General features: G+C 37.9%; 2 protein-coding genes across 2 annotated transcripts; one reads left to right on the top strand and one right to left on the bottom strand.

Annotated features, from left to right (window-relative positions):
- The first annotated feature begins 3,468 nt into the window (after window positions 1-3,468).
- LOC131434672 (uncharacterized) lies at window positions 3,469-15,754 on the top strand. Its single transcript, XM_058601648.1, has 5 exons — window positions 3,469-3,639; window positions 3,706-5,596; window positions 5,654-5,850; window positions 5,913-6,050; window positions 13,769-15,754. The coding sequence occupies exons 1-5, from the start codon at window positions 3,637-3,639 to the stop codon at window positions 15,599-15,601; spliced, it is 4,062 nt and encodes a 1,353-aa protein (XP_058457631.1). The 5' UTR covers window positions 3,469-3,636; the 3' UTR covers window positions 15,602-15,754.
- A 2,204-nt stretch (window positions 15,755-17,958) lies between these two features.
- LOC131434675 (eukaryotic translation initiation factor 3 subunit L) lies at window positions 17,959-19,900 on the bottom strand. Its single transcript, XM_058601652.1, has 2 exons — window positions 19,752-19,900; window positions 17,959-19,652 (listed from the first exon to the last, which is right to left on the bottom strand). Exons 1-2 carry the CDS (start codon window positions 19,779-19,781, stop codon window positions 18,063-18,065), a joined length of 1,620 nt encoding a protein of 539 aa, XP_058457635.1. The 5' UTR covers window positions 19,782-19,900; the 3' UTR covers window positions 17,959-18,062.
- Window positions 19,901-21,289: the final 1,389 nt, after the last annotated feature.

Raw genomic sequence — 21,289 nt, 5'->3', positions numbered from 1 at the left:
CTCTGCGACAAATGCCGAATCTTGATATAATTCAACTGCTGTCGATTGGGAGTGGGTTTTTTAGGATACCACCTACCAAATTTGTGAAGTTGACAAATTTCGCTTTATAGACTTTGAAAGGATTTTTTGGAAAATGTCCAAACTACTCACACTTTAAGCAATTCACGTAGAATGTTCGATGGTAGGTCAATTCACGTAAGTTGTATGTGAAGATTCTATTGAATTTAGAACATGTTCGCCTCACATTCATTTTCGTCACGTCACCTTGATATTTGAAACCATTTCTCGTGATTTTTCAAGTAATTCGAAAGAGACCTTTTATATGGGTGCTCATCAATAACTCAGAAAACAGACATACAGGCTCACATGTGAACTGTGCGTAGAAAAGGCTCATTCAGCGAGGCCAACACTTGCAGTTGTCACCACGATCGACATCGCGACACTTTTTGGGTAAACTTTATGGATTTAATCAATGTTAAGTAACCCATGTTGCATCCATTTGAAGCTAATCACATTAAATTACCTATTGCGGTAATCTGGTAAAATTTGTTAAATCTGGCAAAAGATCTGGTTAGCTATGCCCCGTTTACACTTCTGCTGGCTGCCAGCATGCTGGTGTCAGTGTACTGCCCTCTGAGGAAAAAAACGAGTCTGGCGAAGCGAGAAAAATCGGGCATTTGCCAGATAAATCTAGCAACCTGGCAAAGCTGTACACTGTGTGCGTCAGGGATGCCAGGTATACCGATTTATGGCCTCTATCCCGCAAGAGTGCCTATATAACCAGAGTGACGACTTCTCAACCGTAATGTTGGCAACAATTCAAAACATTTAATCCAAAACGTTGGCGTTTCGTTAGCTTCACGCTGTAATTGACAGGTGGTTTGCTCGTTTGGAACTGGAAGCTGTCATTCTAAACGAACAGCTGTCGTCACTCTGATTATAGTCACTCTATATCCCGCAATACAGATATGCTCTCCTAAAATACCGATAATTGACTGATCATACAGATAAATACCGATTAAGGGTATTGATTGAAGACAGTCTTGCTAAGCTCATTCAAATTGCACACATTCTGCTCCCTCATGTGCCACCTAAACATCAAAGACTCTCCTGTGAGCGTGCTCCACACACATTTTTTCGCATAATTGCTCTACGGCATTCTTAACTGGTTAGTGACGATCAAACATTCTCCACCTCAGTCGTGCTTCTTTTGGCCCTCACTCACTCACTCGTGTACAGACAAGCATGCACACTCCTACTGCACCCATTCCTCTTCCACTCTCGCACTCTTGCTGTTGCTTACTCTTTGATTATTACACACATGAAAACTCCTACTCGCTCTTTCGCTCCCACTCGCTCTTTCGCTCCCACACGAACTCTTATTCGAACTCAGTTCTATTGCTGCGTTGAGGTTCCATAGGTTATCGTTATTATAACGACAATAATAAAAATCTAATCACAAAGCATGTTTCATGCAGCAGTTTCAACCATATTACCGCTATTTACTTGAATTTCGTACAGAGAATTAACAGGAGTACAGGACTAGAGCGAACACAAACAATCGTTCAAACCAGCTCTTCACCGGAGGGCTGTTTCAAACACTGCGCAAAACCCTGAACTCCTGTTACTTCTATAAATCAAATTCGTACTAAATAGCTTTTAATTGGGTTTAATCCAAATAAACCATGAGAGTAAAACAATCCTGGAATTAAAAGGAAGTGTTTTTCTCGGTAATCAATATTCAGAATGTTCTTTTACTGTATTTGCATTGCATGCTGCTACTGAGTATTGGACTTTCGACATGTGAATATTATCATCTGCTAGTGAACATCGTATCCGTCCTTTTTATTTCTTCGAGGAGCTGTGAAATACATCAGCAGCGTTAATCAATTGATACTGTACGTACAAACTAGAGTGCCTATAACCAGAGTGACGACATCTCATCCGTAATTTTGGCAACAATTCAAAACATTCCATTAGCTTTACATTGAATTGACAGGTCGTTTGCTCGTTTGGAACTGGGAGTCATTCCAAACGAACAGCTGTCGCCACTCTGATTATAGTCACTCTAGTACAAACAATAACTGGGGTCTCGCTCTATTAGCAACAGAGATGCCAGGTAAAAATTTCAAATGTCTGCAGCCAGGGTCTGTAAATCTGAAAAAAAATCTGCAGTCAGCAAGTATGTGCTGGCAGCAATTTGTCTATAAAGTATGACAAACAAAACTGACTTGGCGAGCAAAAAAAAAGTTGCGGAAAGTCTGCGAGAATTTCAAAAGTCTGTCAAAGTCTGCGAGAAATTCAAAAGTCTGCAAAAGTCTGCACAACAAAAAATGTCTGCAGCACTATACCCCAAATCTGCACATTTACAGACAAATCTGCAGACCTGGCATCTCTGATTGAAGAGACATGAGAAAAGGTTGTCGTAAGACCTTTTTTTTTGCTCACCTAACTGAGCCCCGGTGACATTTTCCTGGTACTTATGTTGCAGAAATTCTGATACAGATAGGGCTGCTTTACACGAGACAATATTATTGTCAATACAAGGAGTATTGACAATACTTTTGATCTTGTAGTGGAAACTCCATTGGATTGACGAAAATATTGTCAAGAAATCAAAACTGCTCATCAATCCGACAATATTTTCTCTACAGAGAGGAAACTGCCAAATATGTGCAATGAACTCATCTCTCAATATTTCAATGTTCATTTGCAATATTTGAAGCTCCAAACGCTTGATTTTCTCGAAAAATGCGGACTCAAGTTACCAAGTCAATTGGATTGACGGTATTGACAATACTTTGGATTGACAATAATATTGTCACGTGTAAGGGCTGCTATATGGTACCGATAGATTTTTGTGCTGGTTACAGATTTTTGGAAAAATCACCTGGCAGCGCTGGTGTGCGTAACAGAGACGCAGAGATGCCAGATCTGCAGATTTCGTACATAGTGCTGCAGATATTTTTTGTTGTGCAGACTTTTACAGACTTTTGAAAATCGTGTTTTTCGCAGATTTTCGTCAGAATTTTCAGACTTTTGAAATTGTTGGCGTCCTTTTTATTTTTTGCTCTCCAAGCCAGTTTCGCGTATCATACTTTGTAGAGAAATTGATGCCAGCAAGAGATACTTGCTGACTGCAGATTGTTTTCGAATACACAGACTTTTGCAACCAGAGTTGCCAGGTTATTTTTTTCAAAAATCTGTCTGACAAATTTATCTGGATTTGACTGGGTCTACTATAGAAGACAAACACGAGAAAAGGTCCTAAGTGCAAAAAAGAGAAAGTAAACCAAGAGAAACTGTCATTTGCACTTGAAACCTTTTCTAATGTTCATCGAGTATATACAAGGAAATTTTGACCGGACTTCATTTTCAGTGACCAAAAATAAACCTGGCAACGCTATTTGCAACCCTTTCTGAAGATATTTGAAATTTTTACCTGGCATCTCTGCAGAGACGTCAAATTACTCAATGGTAAAATAATTGGTAAAATTACTATTATCAAATCCTCGTGGTTTGCTAAATTTTGATAGAAAATCCATTAAATTAAGAAATTGCACCGAAAATTTTGTTTGTTATTGTTATTATTACTCGATTATCCATATTGTTGCATCATTCAATGCTTTTGTCGTAATGGTAAGATCAATAACCTTGTGTAAAATAAAGCAATAAACTCGAAATACTTTCGCCAAATTATTACAGGATCTAAACGAGCATGAACTGGCCGAATTGGAAGAGAGGCTATACTCCAGTATACATCATGCAAGTGCCGAACCGAACAATGATTTGTTGAACAAATCAGGATTTAAGCAATCATCAGTATCATCTAAAGAATTTATACCGCCTCGTCATCGCGTGGTTACTGATAAGACTGTCATCAATGAAGGTCGACGAACTACTTCAAAATTAAAACGCTATTGGACTTCGCAACAAAAAGCTAAGCGATATCCCGGTATTCAAGGTAACAAGCCATGGAGCGGTGTATCTGATATTAGGTTAGGGTCAAATGAACAAGGTTCATCTACAAAACAGCAATCATTTACACCCTATCGGTCAATACTTGGAACACCTACCCAGCGTTTAGGCAAGGGTGAGTCCAACATAGATTCAGTAGATATTTTTACCAATCACGAAAAACAAAAGAAAAGAAAAATTTTGTCAGGAGATGACAAGAGAATATCTCACTTCAACAACATGCGGAATAGAAAAATGGAACAGCTAAATAAAGTTAAAGCTAAAAAGGTCAAGGCACAACGAAGTCGCCAAAAAGCGTTTGCTGATCAGCAGCGTTTGATAGCTACAATAGAAATAGACTCGTCTTCAGAAGAGGATGGTGAATACCGTTCACCAGACCCTATTAAACAAGAATTCAAAGATGAGAACATAGAACATCAAGATTTAGAGGATTCTGACCCGGATGAGGTGGTCGTCATTCCATCAGCACCGCCACCACTTGTCTGCATAGAGAGCAGTGATGATGAAACAGGGAAAAATGACTTTACTCATCCGAAATCTAAAAAGAAAGGAAACATAAACAAGACTAACTCACCTCGATGTTTAAGCCCATCTAACAGTTCCATCATGTCGGATGATTTCATTGCTTTAAATGATCGAGCTCGTTTAAATGACAGTTATATCGAAGGTATGACAAACGATGTAGAACTCGATTGTTCTACAATGCCTACTGTAGGTTCCTTGCTAGCTGGCCAACGAACAAATGCCGTCAGTGTAGCTCGTGCCCCATCAATCTCTTCTGAAGGGACTGTTGCTACTAACAGTGATACCACCGATCAAGATAAACGCAATAGTCCTAATAAAGTCCCTACCTCTCCATTACCCAAGTTATGTTCAACACCGAAACTAATTTTATCAGCCCGGAAGGTTGCGAATAGCTCCAAGGGACAGCCAACCGAAGATGACAGTATCTATACTAGTACGTCGGCCAAAAAATCGAAACTTTCTGCGGAGGAACCTCTCAGTAACTTGTCGTCAGATGAAAGCACCGGTGGGAATATATCATCTCACTCGAAACGATCAAAATCTTACCACTCGGATGCCAGCACTAGTAGCAAAAGTTTGAAAAGACGTTTACAAAATCGAAGACAAGATTCTGAGCACTACTCCGATGAGGACTTTGCATCTATGTTAACCGATATTGTTCAAGCAATTTCCGAAAATGAAGAAGATGAAAGTTCAGATGGAGAAAATATTACTCAGAATGAGAAACAATCAGCAACGAATGAATCAATAGATCAGCACAAGGACAGTTCAAATGATATTTTGGAAATAAAGGATCAGGAGCCAAACACAATTAGTCTACCACAGGTGGAAGCAAAACAAATTGAAGTTTTCTCTAAGCCTCCTACACAAAGCCTTAACGATTCGGTAATCATATGTATTGACAGTGATCCAGCACCAGTTGACAATCAAGTTCAGAGGTCAACTAGCTATCGAAAGGAAGATTCGCTGAAAACAACTGATCGCAGGGAAGATGAGCCCGAGTATTGTTGGAACGATGAGATTAGAAAGTTCTACCATAATTCGTGGAATTGTGAAGAGTTCGATGTTTCGACTGTGTTGTTTAACATGCCCCGTAAGTTGTGTCGGTTTGTGTGAGATGTACTCTTAAGATGCAAATTGTATTCTACAGGTTCTAGTAAAAGTTGGCCGATCGTGCACAAAGACAAATATCCGGATCCCCCAAAAAAGGAAATTACATGCAACAACTGCGGCGATCGAGGCCATATGCGCTATCAATGTCGGAATCCACCGAAACCAAGAACCTGCTACATGTGTGGTCAAACTGGGCACCAGGAGCCACGATGCCCCAATACTGTGTGCCTTAAGGTGAGATTTTTGAAGGTTTGCTAGTTAGTGACTGTTGTACACAATCATTAATCTTTTGTCAGTGTGGAGAGAAAACGAAAACTTTCCTTCGTGGGTGTCAGTCGTGCTCTCGCGAACAGAACATGACCTGCCACCTCTGCGGAGTTCGTGGCCATGGGCAGCGGAATTGCCCTGACAAGTGGAGGCGCTATCATTCAACGGTAAGTTATGTCCCGAGCGTAAAGATGAAGTGATGTTCGCGTGCACCGGTTGCTTCTGAAACAGTCTGCGATCGGTTTACCTTGAGTTTACCAGCTCTTGGGTGCCCCTGCCTGGGCGAGCATTGGAACAATGGAAACTTTATCTGTAGCCGACGACTTGTAGAACATTTGTTATTGGCGATAGCAATGCTGGGTGTGGTGGGAATTCTACAGCTGGTTGCATTTCGAATGGACAGGTAAGTACTGTGGCGAAGTGTCTGGTGTTATGCAGTTTAAATCGGAAAGCGTGTGATCATGCTCCATTGAGCCAATATTAAAAACGTAAAATACATCATATAAACTTGCCCGATTGATGTTGAAGCCACAGATTTTTTGTGAAAACACGTTTCGAATCTTTGCTTTATTGAAAAAGGTTGAATATTTTTATTTCTGACAAAATACTTGCACAGTCGCAGTCAGAACTGGAGAGTTCCTAATTTATTGACAAACTTTTTTTTTTGTAGTGTGAATTTTATGTCGTATGTAGTGGATGTTTTCTGTGTGTTTCTTTTAGAATATCTAACTGGATCCTGAGGGGAGAAGCAGTATCATTTGGTTCGTTCCAACGCCCAACGTTCTCGTTGTTAAGTTGCTAATTCGATTGGTATATAACACTGTGGGTCTACATATATACATATTGCCAGGCTTTCTTGAAACTTTTTTCTAAGGGGCTCGCTGATGAACAATTTGTTGTAGTTTAGGATAAAATTATGGCCAACTTTAATTTAGGTTTTGTTATAAAATTTTCCTCATAAATTCACGTAACGAATTTTACTGTTATGCTTCATGGCAGAATGGTGATTTTTAATTCCTAATGAAACTACATGAAATGGGAGGTCCCAGGCCTAACCTAAAAATGTCGATTCTTAACCTTGAAAACTTTTTTATTCTTCACTATAATCTCCATCTAGAACGATACACTTGACTCATCAATCTTCCAACATTTTGAAGCCCGTTCTCCTATGACCTCAGCATTCGACGAACATTTCGTTCCCCGGAGAAATCTTTTCAAGTTTGGAAATAGATAATAGTCACTGGGGGCCAGGTCTGGAGAATACGGGGGATGGTGGACCAATCCGTACCGCAAATCATCCAATTTCACCGTTGCTTTTATGCAAGAATGCGATGGTGCGTCTTTTCCCATAGCTTAATGAAAACTAGAACTCGTCTGTCTCGATCAACTGTTGTTCAAACACTAGTGTATAAATTGTCATGAAATTTGGTATTGGGCTATCTAGAGGCTTGAAATTCAGGTCTTGTATGATGATGACTGCTAAAAATTTCCAACCTCTATATGGTTGATGACGCAAAAACAGGGACGATATCATCAAGCCAATTTGTTGATTTGTTTAGTTGATGACCAAACTCATTTACGGATTGATAAGTATGAACAACTTTAAAAAATCATATTAAATATGATACAGAGAGTAACTGATATTTGGCATGTTTCATTTCCAAAACTTGAACTAAGTCGAACAGTATATGATATTTGATTGGACAATTTTTAAAGCAGTCATTCTCAGTCATTGAGCATCTCGATTCGCTGCCGCAGTGGAAGGGTGACTTTGGGAATCACTGTTTTAAAGAATCAAAATTTGGTGAGCTCAGTAACCTTGTACAGACAAATATTTCAGAGACAAAACATACTTTTTTAACATAATTTTTTTAAATATTGAATTAATTATCATGGAAAAGTGGTCTATTTTAATTGTCCTAATCACGACAAAAACAGTTCTTATAAACATCCTCTTCAAGAATCTATCCTACTCTTAATTATCTGAAAAACACTTCTAAACAAAACAAGTTTTGTTTCTCCAGATTAGGCATTTCAAAATATTTTTCTTGAATATGATAAGAATTGTACAAAATTTTAAAGTGTGAAAATAAGTAGAAATATATTAGGTTCAATTTCTCGCTTTAAAAATATATCCAATGTAGTAATAAAAAAGCAATAGATTTAACATATATTAGGGGAAGATGTTCGGTTGTCGGCACCCCACCGTAACTTTTGACAGAAAGCAGATAGCGTCATTCCGACAAATGTCATGTGTGTGTGTAATAGCAGCACGTTCTTTTTGTGCTGAATACCAAAGCAAACAGACGCTTGTACTTTTTGCTGCGCTCAAAACAAACTTTAATTGCGTGAAAATCAACACAAAAGTTTTTTAGGATTTTTTTATAGTATCATAAATTGAAAAGCGTCAATCGAAAAGGTGAGTGGATTGAATATTTATGAGATGAAATCGATCTATTTGGTGATTTAATACCGGATGCTATCAAAATTTTCGCAACCAAAGGTTTTGTTTTTATTAACTGCAATCTTTACATATATTTTTCCATGTTTAGTGAAATTTCTCAGGGTGCTGGTAACCGAACACCTTTTTTGAAATGGCCAAAATTTTCAATCGATTGAATTAACTGAGTTTCTTATTCAGTTGTTAGCTAGGAACCTATGCTTTCCATTGATGTATATATGTCCGCATTATGTGCACTTAGTCAGAAGTTATAAGCTTAAAAGAAAAAGGTACCGGTAACCAATCACTCTCCCTTACCCTACGCAAATAATGCCATCATAAATAATGAACGCGTAATGCTGAAAAATAATGATGAACAATTATGCAGTAATGACGAGCATTTGAGCAGTAGTGTCATTATTTAGTAATGACACTTTTAATGATCGTACCCGTTATTGTAATTTCCAATTGGATTCCAAAAGTGGCCCTTACACGATCATAAAAAGTGTCATTACTAAGTAATGACACTTCTGCTCAAACGCTCGTCATTACTGCATTACTGTACATCATTACTTTTTAGCAATACACGTTCATTATTAATGATGAGTATTTGTAACTACTCCAGCTTGTAACCAGAATAACTTTCCCTCAGCAATTAAAGAATATTAGCAGTATTTTTTATCTTCGCTTAGCCGAAAATAAATTTGATTTGCCATTGAAACGATAAGGTGATTGAGACATTTATAATTTAAATCTACACTTTGTCATTTCCAGAATTTTTTTTCACTTATAGTTCTGGAGAGAAGGTTGTCAAATTTTCTCATCTAACACAAATGACGATATTCAGTACTTTCACAAAAATATGAAGAAGAAATAATGTTGGTAATGATGGAAAATCCGGAATTCCATCAATACTCGTGTCATTACTGAACTCGTAGACCTTACACGATCATTAAAAGTGTCATTACTTTTTAGTAATGACACTTTTAATGATCGAGTAAGGGCCGCTAAATACAAAAACGTGATTAATCCACCTAGCAGTGAGATGATACCTTTTTTATCAATCCGCATGTGTTTTTTGCATAAATATTCTTCGGTGTTTCAGTTTTCATGACATTATTTTAAAGACCGTCGTTTCGTTTGTGATTTTAATCAATTATTAATCTGTATGGTCGAGACTGCAAATTGGATCGAATTTGAATCTAAAAGTGGGACAATCGATTAAACATTCCATGATATGTCGAAGTAAGTTCCACTTTAGAGTTTACGTTAATTTAACGTACTTCCAGAGCCGGTATTCAGGAACCAGCATAACCCAAACCGATTCGTATGGCCATATGACGAATAAATTTCAATAGTTTTGAGTCCAGCTTTAAAGCTTTTCGTGATTGTCATCTTCTATATCGGTTTGAATTTAAAAAAAAAATCATCATCCTACAGTTCTTGAATCGGAAGTCAGAATTGGATAAAATTGGATTTATTTTAATTTGAACTTTTGTTTCTGAAATTCGATTTGGCTTTTTTTTAGAAAACGATTGAGCTTTGAGAAACGATTCGATATTGGAATCGGAATTCGAAAATCAGTATGGCCGAAGTCAGATAAATTCACCTGAGTAGCTGTGTTTCAAAATGTTTGAAAATCAATGTTGACATCTTTGAGGAATCGTAGCGCGAATTAAATTTTTGGGTGCCTTCCGAAACGAAAACTGAATACAACCAAAAATGAAATAAGTTTATTTGGTTATTTACTGTACAAATCTGCAAACCCGATAAACCTGATTAATTTATGTGAAATAGACATTTTTATAGCAACCACCCTGTATCCCCGAAACCGGAAGTTGGATCTGACTGAAAAGCAAGATGTTTTATAGAATCTAAAGACTTTTTATTTGAATCTTAGATAATTCTTAGACTACATTTGAATCTTCGAACGGTTCAGCCATTTACGAGAAAATGAGTTACACAATGTCCTCCTGTAGCTCCGGAACCAGAGGTCGGAACCAAACGTAATTCAGGAACCCTGTTTGGGAGTATACAACTTTTCATATGAATCTGAGTTTATAGAAAACGGTCATCTCCAAAAAAAATTGAGTGAAATTATTTGTCACACACGCATTTGCTGATCTCAACGAACTGATTCGAATGGTATATGGCTGTTATGTTCTTCCAGCATTTATTGCTGTAAATAGTTTAAATCAATTTAATTATGGAATTGCTTTCAACTCGAAAATTCTGCCATCATCTGGTTTACATGTGTCATATTCGAACGATTATGTTGCCAAAAACGAACCGTGCTAAAATCGGTCCGAGGCAAAATATCATGCTGTACACATTCTTTTGGGTACTTAGAAACAAATGTATGTAACAGTATAAAAAATCGTGTTTTATGTTGCTCCCAAGCATTTGTTTGCCAGACAGCGCTCAAAACTTCTACTGCCGGAACAAGGGAAAAAGTCGCTTACACAAAAATTTCGATATCTCCGTTGAAAATGGGCGGATTTTAACAATCTATGGCTTGTTGGTTAGGTATTACCATGCGAAATCTTAGTCTGAAAATATATTTTGTTTTCAAGGTCAATTGTGACAGATACTGTCAAAAAACTGAAAATTTTGACATAATACTTCGTATAACTCAAAAAGTAAACATCCGATCTCAAAACCATTCAATAGCGTTCTGGGTGACGGGGAGAACTTTCATTTGCGACTAGTTTGATCAAAATCGGTGCAGCCATCTCTGAGATCTCGACCTCTTAGTTGACAACACACATACACACACACACGGACATTTGTTCAGTTCGTCGAGCTGAATCGATTGGTATATGACATTCGGCCCTCCGAGCCTCGGAAAATTTTTCTACAGGGTCCAGCACTCGAAGTGTAACCAACTTCAGACCTTCGAGCCTGGCGTCAAGGTTAATGCGACATATTATCGGGAAAGTATTCTGGAGGTTGCTTTGAAGCCTTGGGCAGACAAACATTTCGGTGGCAGACCATGGACGTTTCAGCAGGACTCGGCACCGTCACACAAAGCTCGAGTGAACCAAGAATGGCTGAAAAACAACGTTCCGAACTTCATCACGTCCACACAATGGCTCTCGAATTCACCAGATGCGAATCCAACGTATTATTCTCTTTGGGCCATTTTGGAGAGCAAAGTCCGAACTAAAAGATACACCAGTCTCGAGGCGCTGAAAAAAGTTATTGTCCGCGAGTGGGCCAAAATACACCTGCAAGTCACATTCGGGCAGCTTGCGATTCGTTTTTTGACCGTCTCAAGGTCATAGTCAAGGCAAAAGGTGGTCATATCGAGCAAAAGTGAATTGATTCTAAATTTTGTATTATTTTTACACATTTTGTACTTTGAATTAAGTAAAAGTAATTTTCCAAACTGAATGTATGGCCTTTTTAATTGGTTACACTTCGAGTGCCGGACCCTGTAAAGTTTGAGCGAATTCTATACCTATTTTTTATTTTTACAGGGTGATTTTTTAAGAGCTTGAGAACTTTTTTAAACAATAAAACGCATAAAATTTGCAAAATCTCATCGGTTCTTTATTTTAAACGTTAGATTGGTACATGACATTTACTTTTTGAAGATAATTTCATTTAAATGTTGACCGCGGCTGCGTCTTAGGTGGTCCATTCGGAAAGTCCGCTTGTTTATCGACAAATTTTGTTCAGCGATGAGGCTCATTTCTGGTTGAATGGCTACGTAAATAAGCAAAATTGCCGCATTTGGAGTGAAGAGCAACCAGAAGCCGTTCAAGAACTGCCCATGCATCCCGAAAAATGCACTGTTTGGTGTGGTTTGTACGCTGGTGGAATCATTGGACCGTATTTTTTCAAAGATGCTGTTGGACGCAACGTTACAGTGAATGGCGATCGCTATCGTTCGATGCTAACAAACTTTTTGTTGCCAAAAATGGAAGAACTGAACTTGGTTGACATGTGGTTTCAACAAGATGGCGCTACATGCCACACAGCTCGCGATTCTATGGCCATTTTGAGGGAAAACTTCGGAGAACAATTCATCTCAAGAAATGGACCGGTAAGTTGGCCACCAAGATCATGCGATTTGACGCCTTTAGACTATTTTTTGTGGGGCTACGTCAAGTCTAAAGTCTACAGAAATAAGCCAGTAACTATTCCAGCTTTGGAAGACAACATTTCCGAAGAAATTCGGGCTATTCCGGCCGAAATGCTCGAAAAAGTTGCCCAAAATTGGACTTTCCGAATGGACCACCTAAGACGCAGCCGCGGTCAACATTTAAATGAAATTATCTTCAAAAAGTAAATGTCATGTACCAATCTAACGTTTAAAATAAAGAACCGATGAGATTTTCCAAATTTTATGCGTTTTATTGTTTAAAAAAGTTCTCAAGCTCTTAAAAAATCACCCTGTATAAAAAAAGGTAAAACGGTAACGGTATTTACAATACTTTGGATTGACAATAATATTGTCACGTGTAAAGTGGCCCTTACGCAAGCATTATTTTTGTCATTTTTAATGATGACTAAGTAATGATGTATTTCAAATTTGATAGAAATCTCGTCATTACTGTACCATTACACGTTCATTAAAATGATATTATTTTTTAGTGATGACATTTTTAATGACTCGTGTAAGGGCCACTTAAGAGTCGCTAGTAATAAAATGAAAATGAGGCTGCTTGTTCTTTCATTGAAAATACGTGATAATGTTTGGCTCTGAACTGGGCGAAAGAACTTTTTGCTTCGGCCCTAGTCGTTCACATCTTCAGGTTTGTCGTTAGTTGAAGCATTGTCAAAGCACTGCACTTCATACAATTTTGCTGATTGACTGTCTATTTGACAAAGTTTCCAATGAGTTTCGATTTATTCGTCACCGAAAATTTGAATCGATAGTCGATTGTTTTGCTCATTTCACCCAGAATCTGATGGCTCGGTTCGTTTGTTATTCGTAATAAGTTTAGTTAATTAATGTATCATTTGGATGTAATTATCTGTTGGTACAAAATATGAGGTTTTATGCCTACTGAGAGAGAGATTTAAGATTTAATGAGTATCAACTCCAGTGGGTTTTCCTGATCTAAATAAATAAATAAATAAATAAATAAATAGATAAATGTATGAATAAATAAGGCAGTGAAAATCCGCTTTGAACCAGTGCCTAAAATTAGAAAATAAATTGTATATTGTGTTAATTGGCTTACTAAAGCAATAGATCCACTTTAACCACAAAAAACTGCATAACACCAAAACCGAAATTCAGCGGCCAAAGTTCGGTTGTTTTGTTCGATGCAACCACTGAGTTCCAGTACCACGGCTCGGCATTCTCGTTGATGACAATTAGTGGTTTTATTTTCTAATCATATTTTCGATCCAAAATCGTTTCTTCCCATCCATCAATTCTGAACAAACAAACGAAAAAAAATAAACGGATGCACGAATCACCACGCTCCACAGATCGAAGACAATAAACCGCTGACGCAAAACTTTGTGCGTAATCCAAATGCGAAGCACTGTTGCATTTGTTCGCGTCCTGGCCATCAGGCTCACATGTGCCACGCAGCGCAACAAATTTTCGGACAACTCGTACCGACTACCGAGGTACAGAACTACCAGCCGGTGTACTACATAAACGAACGGTACCGTCAGCAGTTTTCAATGAATGAACAGAAGTACAACCGGTTCAGCGATATGAGCGACTATCAGTTAAATTTCGACGAAAAGTTCGCAACGGACGAGAAAAGTTTCTATAATCGATTCGCCAAATCAGTTGGGCTGCTGGATAAGAAAAGGCGAAAAGAGGAGAAACAATCTCGTAGGATGCGTCGGGAGGCTAGAAAACGTAGACAAACTGGTCAAGTAATAACCGAAGGAGAGAAAAATGATATTGCATCTGTTTGCGATAACGTAACGAAAGATATTAATGATTCAACCACGCAAACAAAGGAAGCAGCTCAAGAGGGTAAAGGTGATCCACCCAAAAATTCTAAGGAAGATTCGAACTACAGTTTTTCAGATTTTTTCGAACCTTCCTCCTCGATAACACCGCAATCTAAAACAATTGGATCTTTGTTGGATTACATACCACTAGAATCCAGCGAAACTCCAGTTTCTAGTGAAATTCCGTCTCTAAGCCACGAGGAGGAACAAATAACTGACGCAAAGATTTATCTCACAAAACCCCACGCGAAGATTCTGCTTGGACCGAATGGAGCAGCCTTCCTTAAAGATGCTTCTGCCAAGTTTTCTTTGAAGCTGAGTATTTCGTTTCAGTCTGTTGGCAATGTTCTGATTGTGAATGGCTCATCGACAGCTCAGGACAATTTTCACAATGAGCTAGTAAAATATCTCAACGACGCATCTCATCAAAACGAACAATTGAAAAATATAAACAATGTTCCGAAGCTTACCGAGAAAACTATTCTGTACATAGTGGAACATCTTCAGTTACTTACACGATCATATTTGAAGGTGAAAAACATTTTCAGTCGCTATCAACATTTTAGTGGTAACGCAAAAACCGCGGATAAAATTCGCCGAACGTTGAATATCGTTCTCTTCGGACAGTTTGGCATGCGAGAAGGACGATATCACCTGAACAAACTACAGTTGTATCTGAAAGAATTGAAAAACAGCCAAGACCTAAGCGTATCCATGTCGATGAGAGACGAGATCAACCAGCACATTCGTTATATATTTACCGCTTACGATCATGCTGACTACAGTGCCATTATAAGCGAATACGAATATCTTCGGCGTAAACAGAAGCTGGTGAAAATAAGACCTGAAGATTTAGATCTCCCCAAGTGTTTAACATACAAAAGCAGAAACACTGATGAGTCCAGGAACCAGAGTTCTGATGAGCACAATCGTTCCATTGATTTTCTCGAGGATGTCGATGAAAATCTTATTCTCAATACCTCCGATCAACTACTGGAACCGAATAGTGACCTGATAGAGAGTTCCGAAGAACGAAGATCAAGTGAATCTAAAACGATTCCAAATGAGTCGACATTATCATCTGCGTCCTCAAGCCAACAACTGAAGATTAAATCAACAACCAATTCTGGGTTTAAACAACAAAAAATCAATGGGCTACTGAACGAGTGTCAGCATATGGTCAAAGTTCTCGACAATGATCCAATCACTGCGAAGTTCCAGCGAATCATGGGTCAAGCAGTAGTGGGTCATATGTCTAAAACCAACTATCGCACCTTACTCGGCATTCACTCGATCCTGAAAAATAAAGTAGGTCGAAGAATGCAGTTTAGAAAGCGTCATTCAAGTTAACATTGTTCGTTCTCCGCGGGACTTTTTACCTGCCGCTAACTGACAGGGTATCAGGCGTAGGTGGTAAAGGATGTTGTTTATTTTTATGGAATAAGTATTTGTAGTGATATATGGAATTAAGTCGTCGATAATAAAATTATAGTCTTGTATAAACTGTATTGGTTTGACAGAGAAAGATAGTCCCTGTTCATTGTCTGTGTAGAAGAAGGCGTACAATATATTTCACTTTGATTGTGTAGACTCTTGATAAAAGTACTTACAGGAATCAAAAAACGCTATGTGTGGCTTTCATCTATGTCCCTCTTGTATCTCAATTCGACGTCGACGGCTTACTGATACGTAATCCGTGATATTCGCGCAGTATCAATCTTATCCCAATCGTGGTGGCTTACGGTCATCAGAACTAGTTAATATGTCACATGTTGTCACAAAAGCATCGGAAGACTTACGTGGCCATTAGGGTGACGCTCTTTCAAATGTTTTCTCTTCCTATTGGGTGTCTTTGGAACTACGCAAAATTTAAGCTAGATCGGGGAAATAATGTTGTCGCGCCCGAGGTTTGAAGTTTGTATTGAATTCATTACAGGAAAACTGAGTTAAAAAAAAAATAATTCGTCGAGATCATCCTACAGACTCTAAAAATCAGCGAATGAGTTATTTACTTAGAAAAATTAACGAGGAAACAGTCAAACATTTGTAGGAAAAGTTATTAAGGAAAACCTTATTCATCAAAATCGTACAAAACATTTGCTTAAGAATAAAAGGTTGTATGATGTAAATAAGTAAAAAATAAATAATTCTTAAAAGGAAAAATTAATATCCCTCGTAGTTTAAGTACGATTCAGACGGTCCATCACAGACGAGCTCCGTCACCGTCAAAATAAGTTGCATGCATTCTTATGGAGACATTGAAGTACGATTCAGACGGTCCGTCACCTTCCGTCACAGTCAACCTCCGTCACCGTCACCATCAAAATTAGTTACATGAATTCTTATGGAGACATTGCAGTACGATTCAGACGGTCCGTCACCTTCCGTCACAGTCAACCTCCGTCACCGTCACCATCAAAATTAGTTAAACACCATCACGGAACGTCTTGAGAAAGTATTAAACTCATGTACAAACGTCTTTCGATGGATAGAATCATATCTTCAGAATCGTCTATCCGTGATTAAAATTATGGTTAATTTTTTTTGGAGCATCTAGAATTCCGCAGAGGAGTCGTCTCGGCCCTCAGATCTTCTTGCTGTACTTTAACAGCGTTAATTTTTCACTGGAAGGACCGCGGAAATCTTTCGCAAATGACCTCAAGATATACCATGTTATTCGCATTGGTAATCTTTGCGAATTGGTGAGTCAGAAGATCGTTAATTCAGACAAATACTCGGTCATTACGTTTACGAGAAAAAAGTACCTTTAAAATTCGAATACTATATTGGGGAATTCATGATTGACAGATCGATGCGTATGAAGGATCTTGGCGTTTTTCTTGACGAACATTCAACCAACTACATTGTTGCTAAAGCTTCTCGCTACCTTGGACTCTTTCGATTATTACAGTCATATCAGTAATCCCTCTCTCTAACTCTTTACATAGAATAATAACTGAACCCATCGACTTTCGATCTGTAGTTAAGAAATTGTTGGAAAATACAGGGATATTCCGTAATAACTGAAAGTGTAATTAAACAGAGAATCTGTCAGTTGAAATTGAGGCCTTTTTACTAATGGTCATCAAGATGTGCTCAATTTGGGATTCCAGTAGAGTTCAAGAAGAATTTTTTCGACACTTGAGAAAGATAAAGAAAATAATATTTTCTTCAACGTTTTTTGCGAAAGAAATTTAGAAAGACGGTTTTTGTAGTGATAAAATTTAGCAAAACTGTTTAAAAGTGTTGCAGCAATGGGGATATTAATTGAATTAATATTATCGGCAGAAAAGTGGTACTACCGGCAAGAGAAAATTAAGCTGCTTCGCCAGCGTCGATTTTTGTGTTTATAGTCGTCGATATTTTTGTACAAATTTCACATTATTGGATTCAATTCGCAATAAGAGTTTTCGGTTAATAGAAACGATCATTTGGGTCCGTTATCACTTGTTTACAGAGGAATCAAAACACGTTTTTAGCACTCAAAGAATGTTAGGATAAATTTATAACTGTGCCGTAATATTTGGTAATACGTATTGGGATTTTCGGTTCGTGCTGGTAAATGGGAAAGATTGAAACAATTGATAAAGGTAAGCAGCAAACTGAGCAAATTTGTTCATTGGCACAGTTGGTTCGTTGCTAAGCAAATTGGGTTGATAGCCTACATTCAACCATCGGACGTTCTTCGCATTAGAAAACTAAAAAAATCCTTAAGAATATCTTCTTTTTATTCGTTATTTTTGTAGGTTACAATTGTATGTTTTAAGAATGGTCGATAGGACTGTACGATTGCTAAATTTTGGTCTCAATTTCAACCCTTCAAGTTATGCAAACGACGGTTCAAATCTTCAAATTTCATAATCTTGCGAATGAAAAAGTCGCCATAACGATGCGAAACCTTAGTGTCAGCGATGTGAATCATATCCTTGTCGATGAAGAAATCTAGCTCGGAACCGGACTGGAACTTGCCTTCCAAACCACTTGCTCCTTTGGTCCAAACTATGTTCTTCATTTTATGCTTGAAACAAAGCAAATGCGTAAGCAGGTTTTCGATTTTCTGCTCACCGATTTCGTCCTGTGGAATGTTATCCATGAACGATGCCAGTTTCAGTAACGGGAGAGTGGTGTACAACTTCAAATATGAACGAATAGTTGGTAGTTCTTGCTGCTGACGCACTTCATCCATGAAAACGTTCGTTTGGTGTTCCAAAGCTTCCTTAACGTAGTCATCAATCGGTGCGTCTGGTGGTGGCGGGACCGGAGAAACGAATTTCGGGCAGGCAAATACAAAGAAAGTGCGGAATGTATCCAAATCACCGCACTGCATTTTATACATATTATCATGGTAGTTCTTCTCGCGTAGTACTTGTTGAATTGATTCGTCAATACATTGAGGATGCAGTACCAGACAAATGGCCAGCAAGTGATACATTTGATCCGTTTGTTTGTTGATCTGATCGTTCTGGTAAGACCGAGCGCTATACAACTGTTTGGTGCGCTGGATATACAGAAGGATCGAAGAAAAAGTGCGAATAGCATCAGAGTAACGTCTCATCATCATATAAGCAAATCCAACATAGTAAGATGTCGAAATTTGACAAGCAGGGATATGCGAGTATTGGCTTTTCTTATGAATCTCGATAGGCTCCAGCACTTTAATAGCTTGATGATAATCACCCAAAAGCGAATGAACTCGCAATAGACCAACCAAACTAAAGTATCCCAGCATTTTGTAGAATGAATGACGACCGAATTCACCGGCAACCTCTTCTGGATCATGACCAGCAGCAGCAGCTTCCAGTTGATCCTTAATCTTTGACATCGAAACCAACGAATGGAGAACGTTCAGAATGCAAAGAATATTCCATACTTTGCTGTTATTGTTCAGCAATGTGTCCATTTCTTCATCGCTCTTGTCTGTCAACCTTGCACGGTACTGAGCAAAATTTTGAAACTGATATACAAATTCGTCGATCAGTTCCCATAACCATATGTCGGGAAGCTCCAACTGGACCGGTTCCTTTGAAGGCAGAATATAATTGAAAAAATTGCAATAGTTATAGAACGAATTCAAACGTTGTTCCAACGACGGACCGCCCTGAATCCTGGCGTGTAAATGTCTGTAGTAGAGTTCCTTGTACAGAATCATGAACAGATTGTCGTTATCCACTAGGTGAGCCACTTCCTCCTCACTAGGCCAAGCCTTTTTTTCAAAGTGCTGTTCGCTTAGCTTGGGAAAGGTGTTTTCGTACAAATTTTGAATCTCGTAAACGACTCCACCCTTGATCACGTTGCAAAAATATACCAAAAATTTTTTTACATCTTCGTGCATCGGATAGTAACCCCGTTCATATATTCCATCATCTACCGTTCCCATATCGTATCCATAATCGTCGTAGCCCTGCAAGAAACCGAATAGGTTATGGTTTGTCATTTTCACAGGGCAAAATAAGACTATTTACGGTTTATTTACAGTATTAGGTCAATAATAATTACTTACCCCTTCTGCATAATCATCGTTGGAGTACATTTTAAAAGATGATTTTTAGCTACTAACTGAGATATTATAATAAATAGCTGGAAACCAGAACACGCAGCTATTGATTTGAACGTGTAAACTTGAAAGGGAAAGAAGCAAATTTTTTCGGCCAACTTGTCAAAACTGTAGATGGATTTTGGTATCTATCTTATACACTGCTAAAAATTCACGTTTTTTTAATATGTTTCTCTAAACACATTATATGTTTCTAGGAGTATTAACATATCAATTATTCAATTCGCCTCTCAACTTTGCGAATGAAACAAAACCTGAAATTAACAAATCTCGGTTGATTTTTCAAAAGGCCGTAAGAGCAAGTGACAGTCTTTCTTTGTTTACTTTCTCTTCTATTAATTATCAAGCGGTTTCCACGTTTATCACTCAACTCTTTGCATAAAGTTATACCCGAAACTTTCGACTTTCGAACAGAATTGTGAAACCCAAGAAAATATTTATAATCACATCACAATCAAAGATATACTCAAGATAGAGTAGTCTGCGATTTCTTATGTATCATTTGAATAGGACCCCTCGATGAGCTCGGTTCACTGTCAGTTTCAGTCTTTTGAAGCAAACAACAAGCGTCTGATGACTATGACAATGATTATTTATGTTTGAAAACGTATCAAGTTACAGTATGAACTATATTAACTATATTATTTCTTACAATAAGAAAGTAAAAACTACTTAAAACCATTACCTAGAATTTATTTAGTTTGTTCTTTCCTCATCTCATGAAGCATTAAAGTCTGTTGAGGCAAGAAATCAATATGTGCTGAATGTAAACATATGTTTGCTTCTTTTATAACTTGTATTGTTTCCATGGCATTTTGTCGGAACTAGTCGACGCTTATTAACGGAGGGTCAATAAAATTACAGTATTACTGAACCAACTGGTTCACGATTACTGACCCAACATTTCTAAATGAATCGTATGGGACATTGTAATTTTGAGTTTATCTTTGTCACTTGCTCACTGACTTCCACAATGTTTGATAACATCTCATGTACGACAACGATTTTTTATGTGTCAGAAACAAAAATTTTTTTGGTATAAATAATATTTATCAAATTATGTGAAATTTTATTTCTAGCTGATGGCATTTCAATTCATTGAAAATACTCGTGGAGTGTTTTACTAGTTTCGTGCATTTTTAGTGCAGTGGAGTAATCAAAACAGGTTCATGTACTTTCGGGGCAATTCGCGGGTAACTATTTTGCATCCATTTTCTTCTCCGAGCAGCAAGCGTGCAAACCAAATTTTACAAAACCGTTTCATTGATCGACTTTCAGGGCAAAACAATGGAACCGAGCGAGTGGAATCAACGAAAAACGACATAAGTGTGGTGATTTTTATTAGGGTAGAAAAAATAGAGCGGCGTAAGAGAAAATTCAGCAGCTGGAAGTTTAATACACTAAAAATCAAGTTTACCTGTTTTTTGAGGAGAAATCACTCATTGTCGAGCTCTCCTATAAGCTACCCAAAATTAGGTCTTTTT

This window comes from Malaya genurostris, chromosome 3 (assembly GCF_030247185.1).
Source record: "Malaya genurostris strain Urasoe2022 chromosome 3, Malgen_1.1, whole genome shotgun sequence".
NCBI classification, from domain to species: domain Eukaryota; kingdom Metazoa; phylum Arthropoda; class Insecta; order Diptera; family Culicidae; genus Malaya; species Malaya genurostris.
This window is presented reverse-complemented; position numbering and strand designations above follow the sequence as displayed.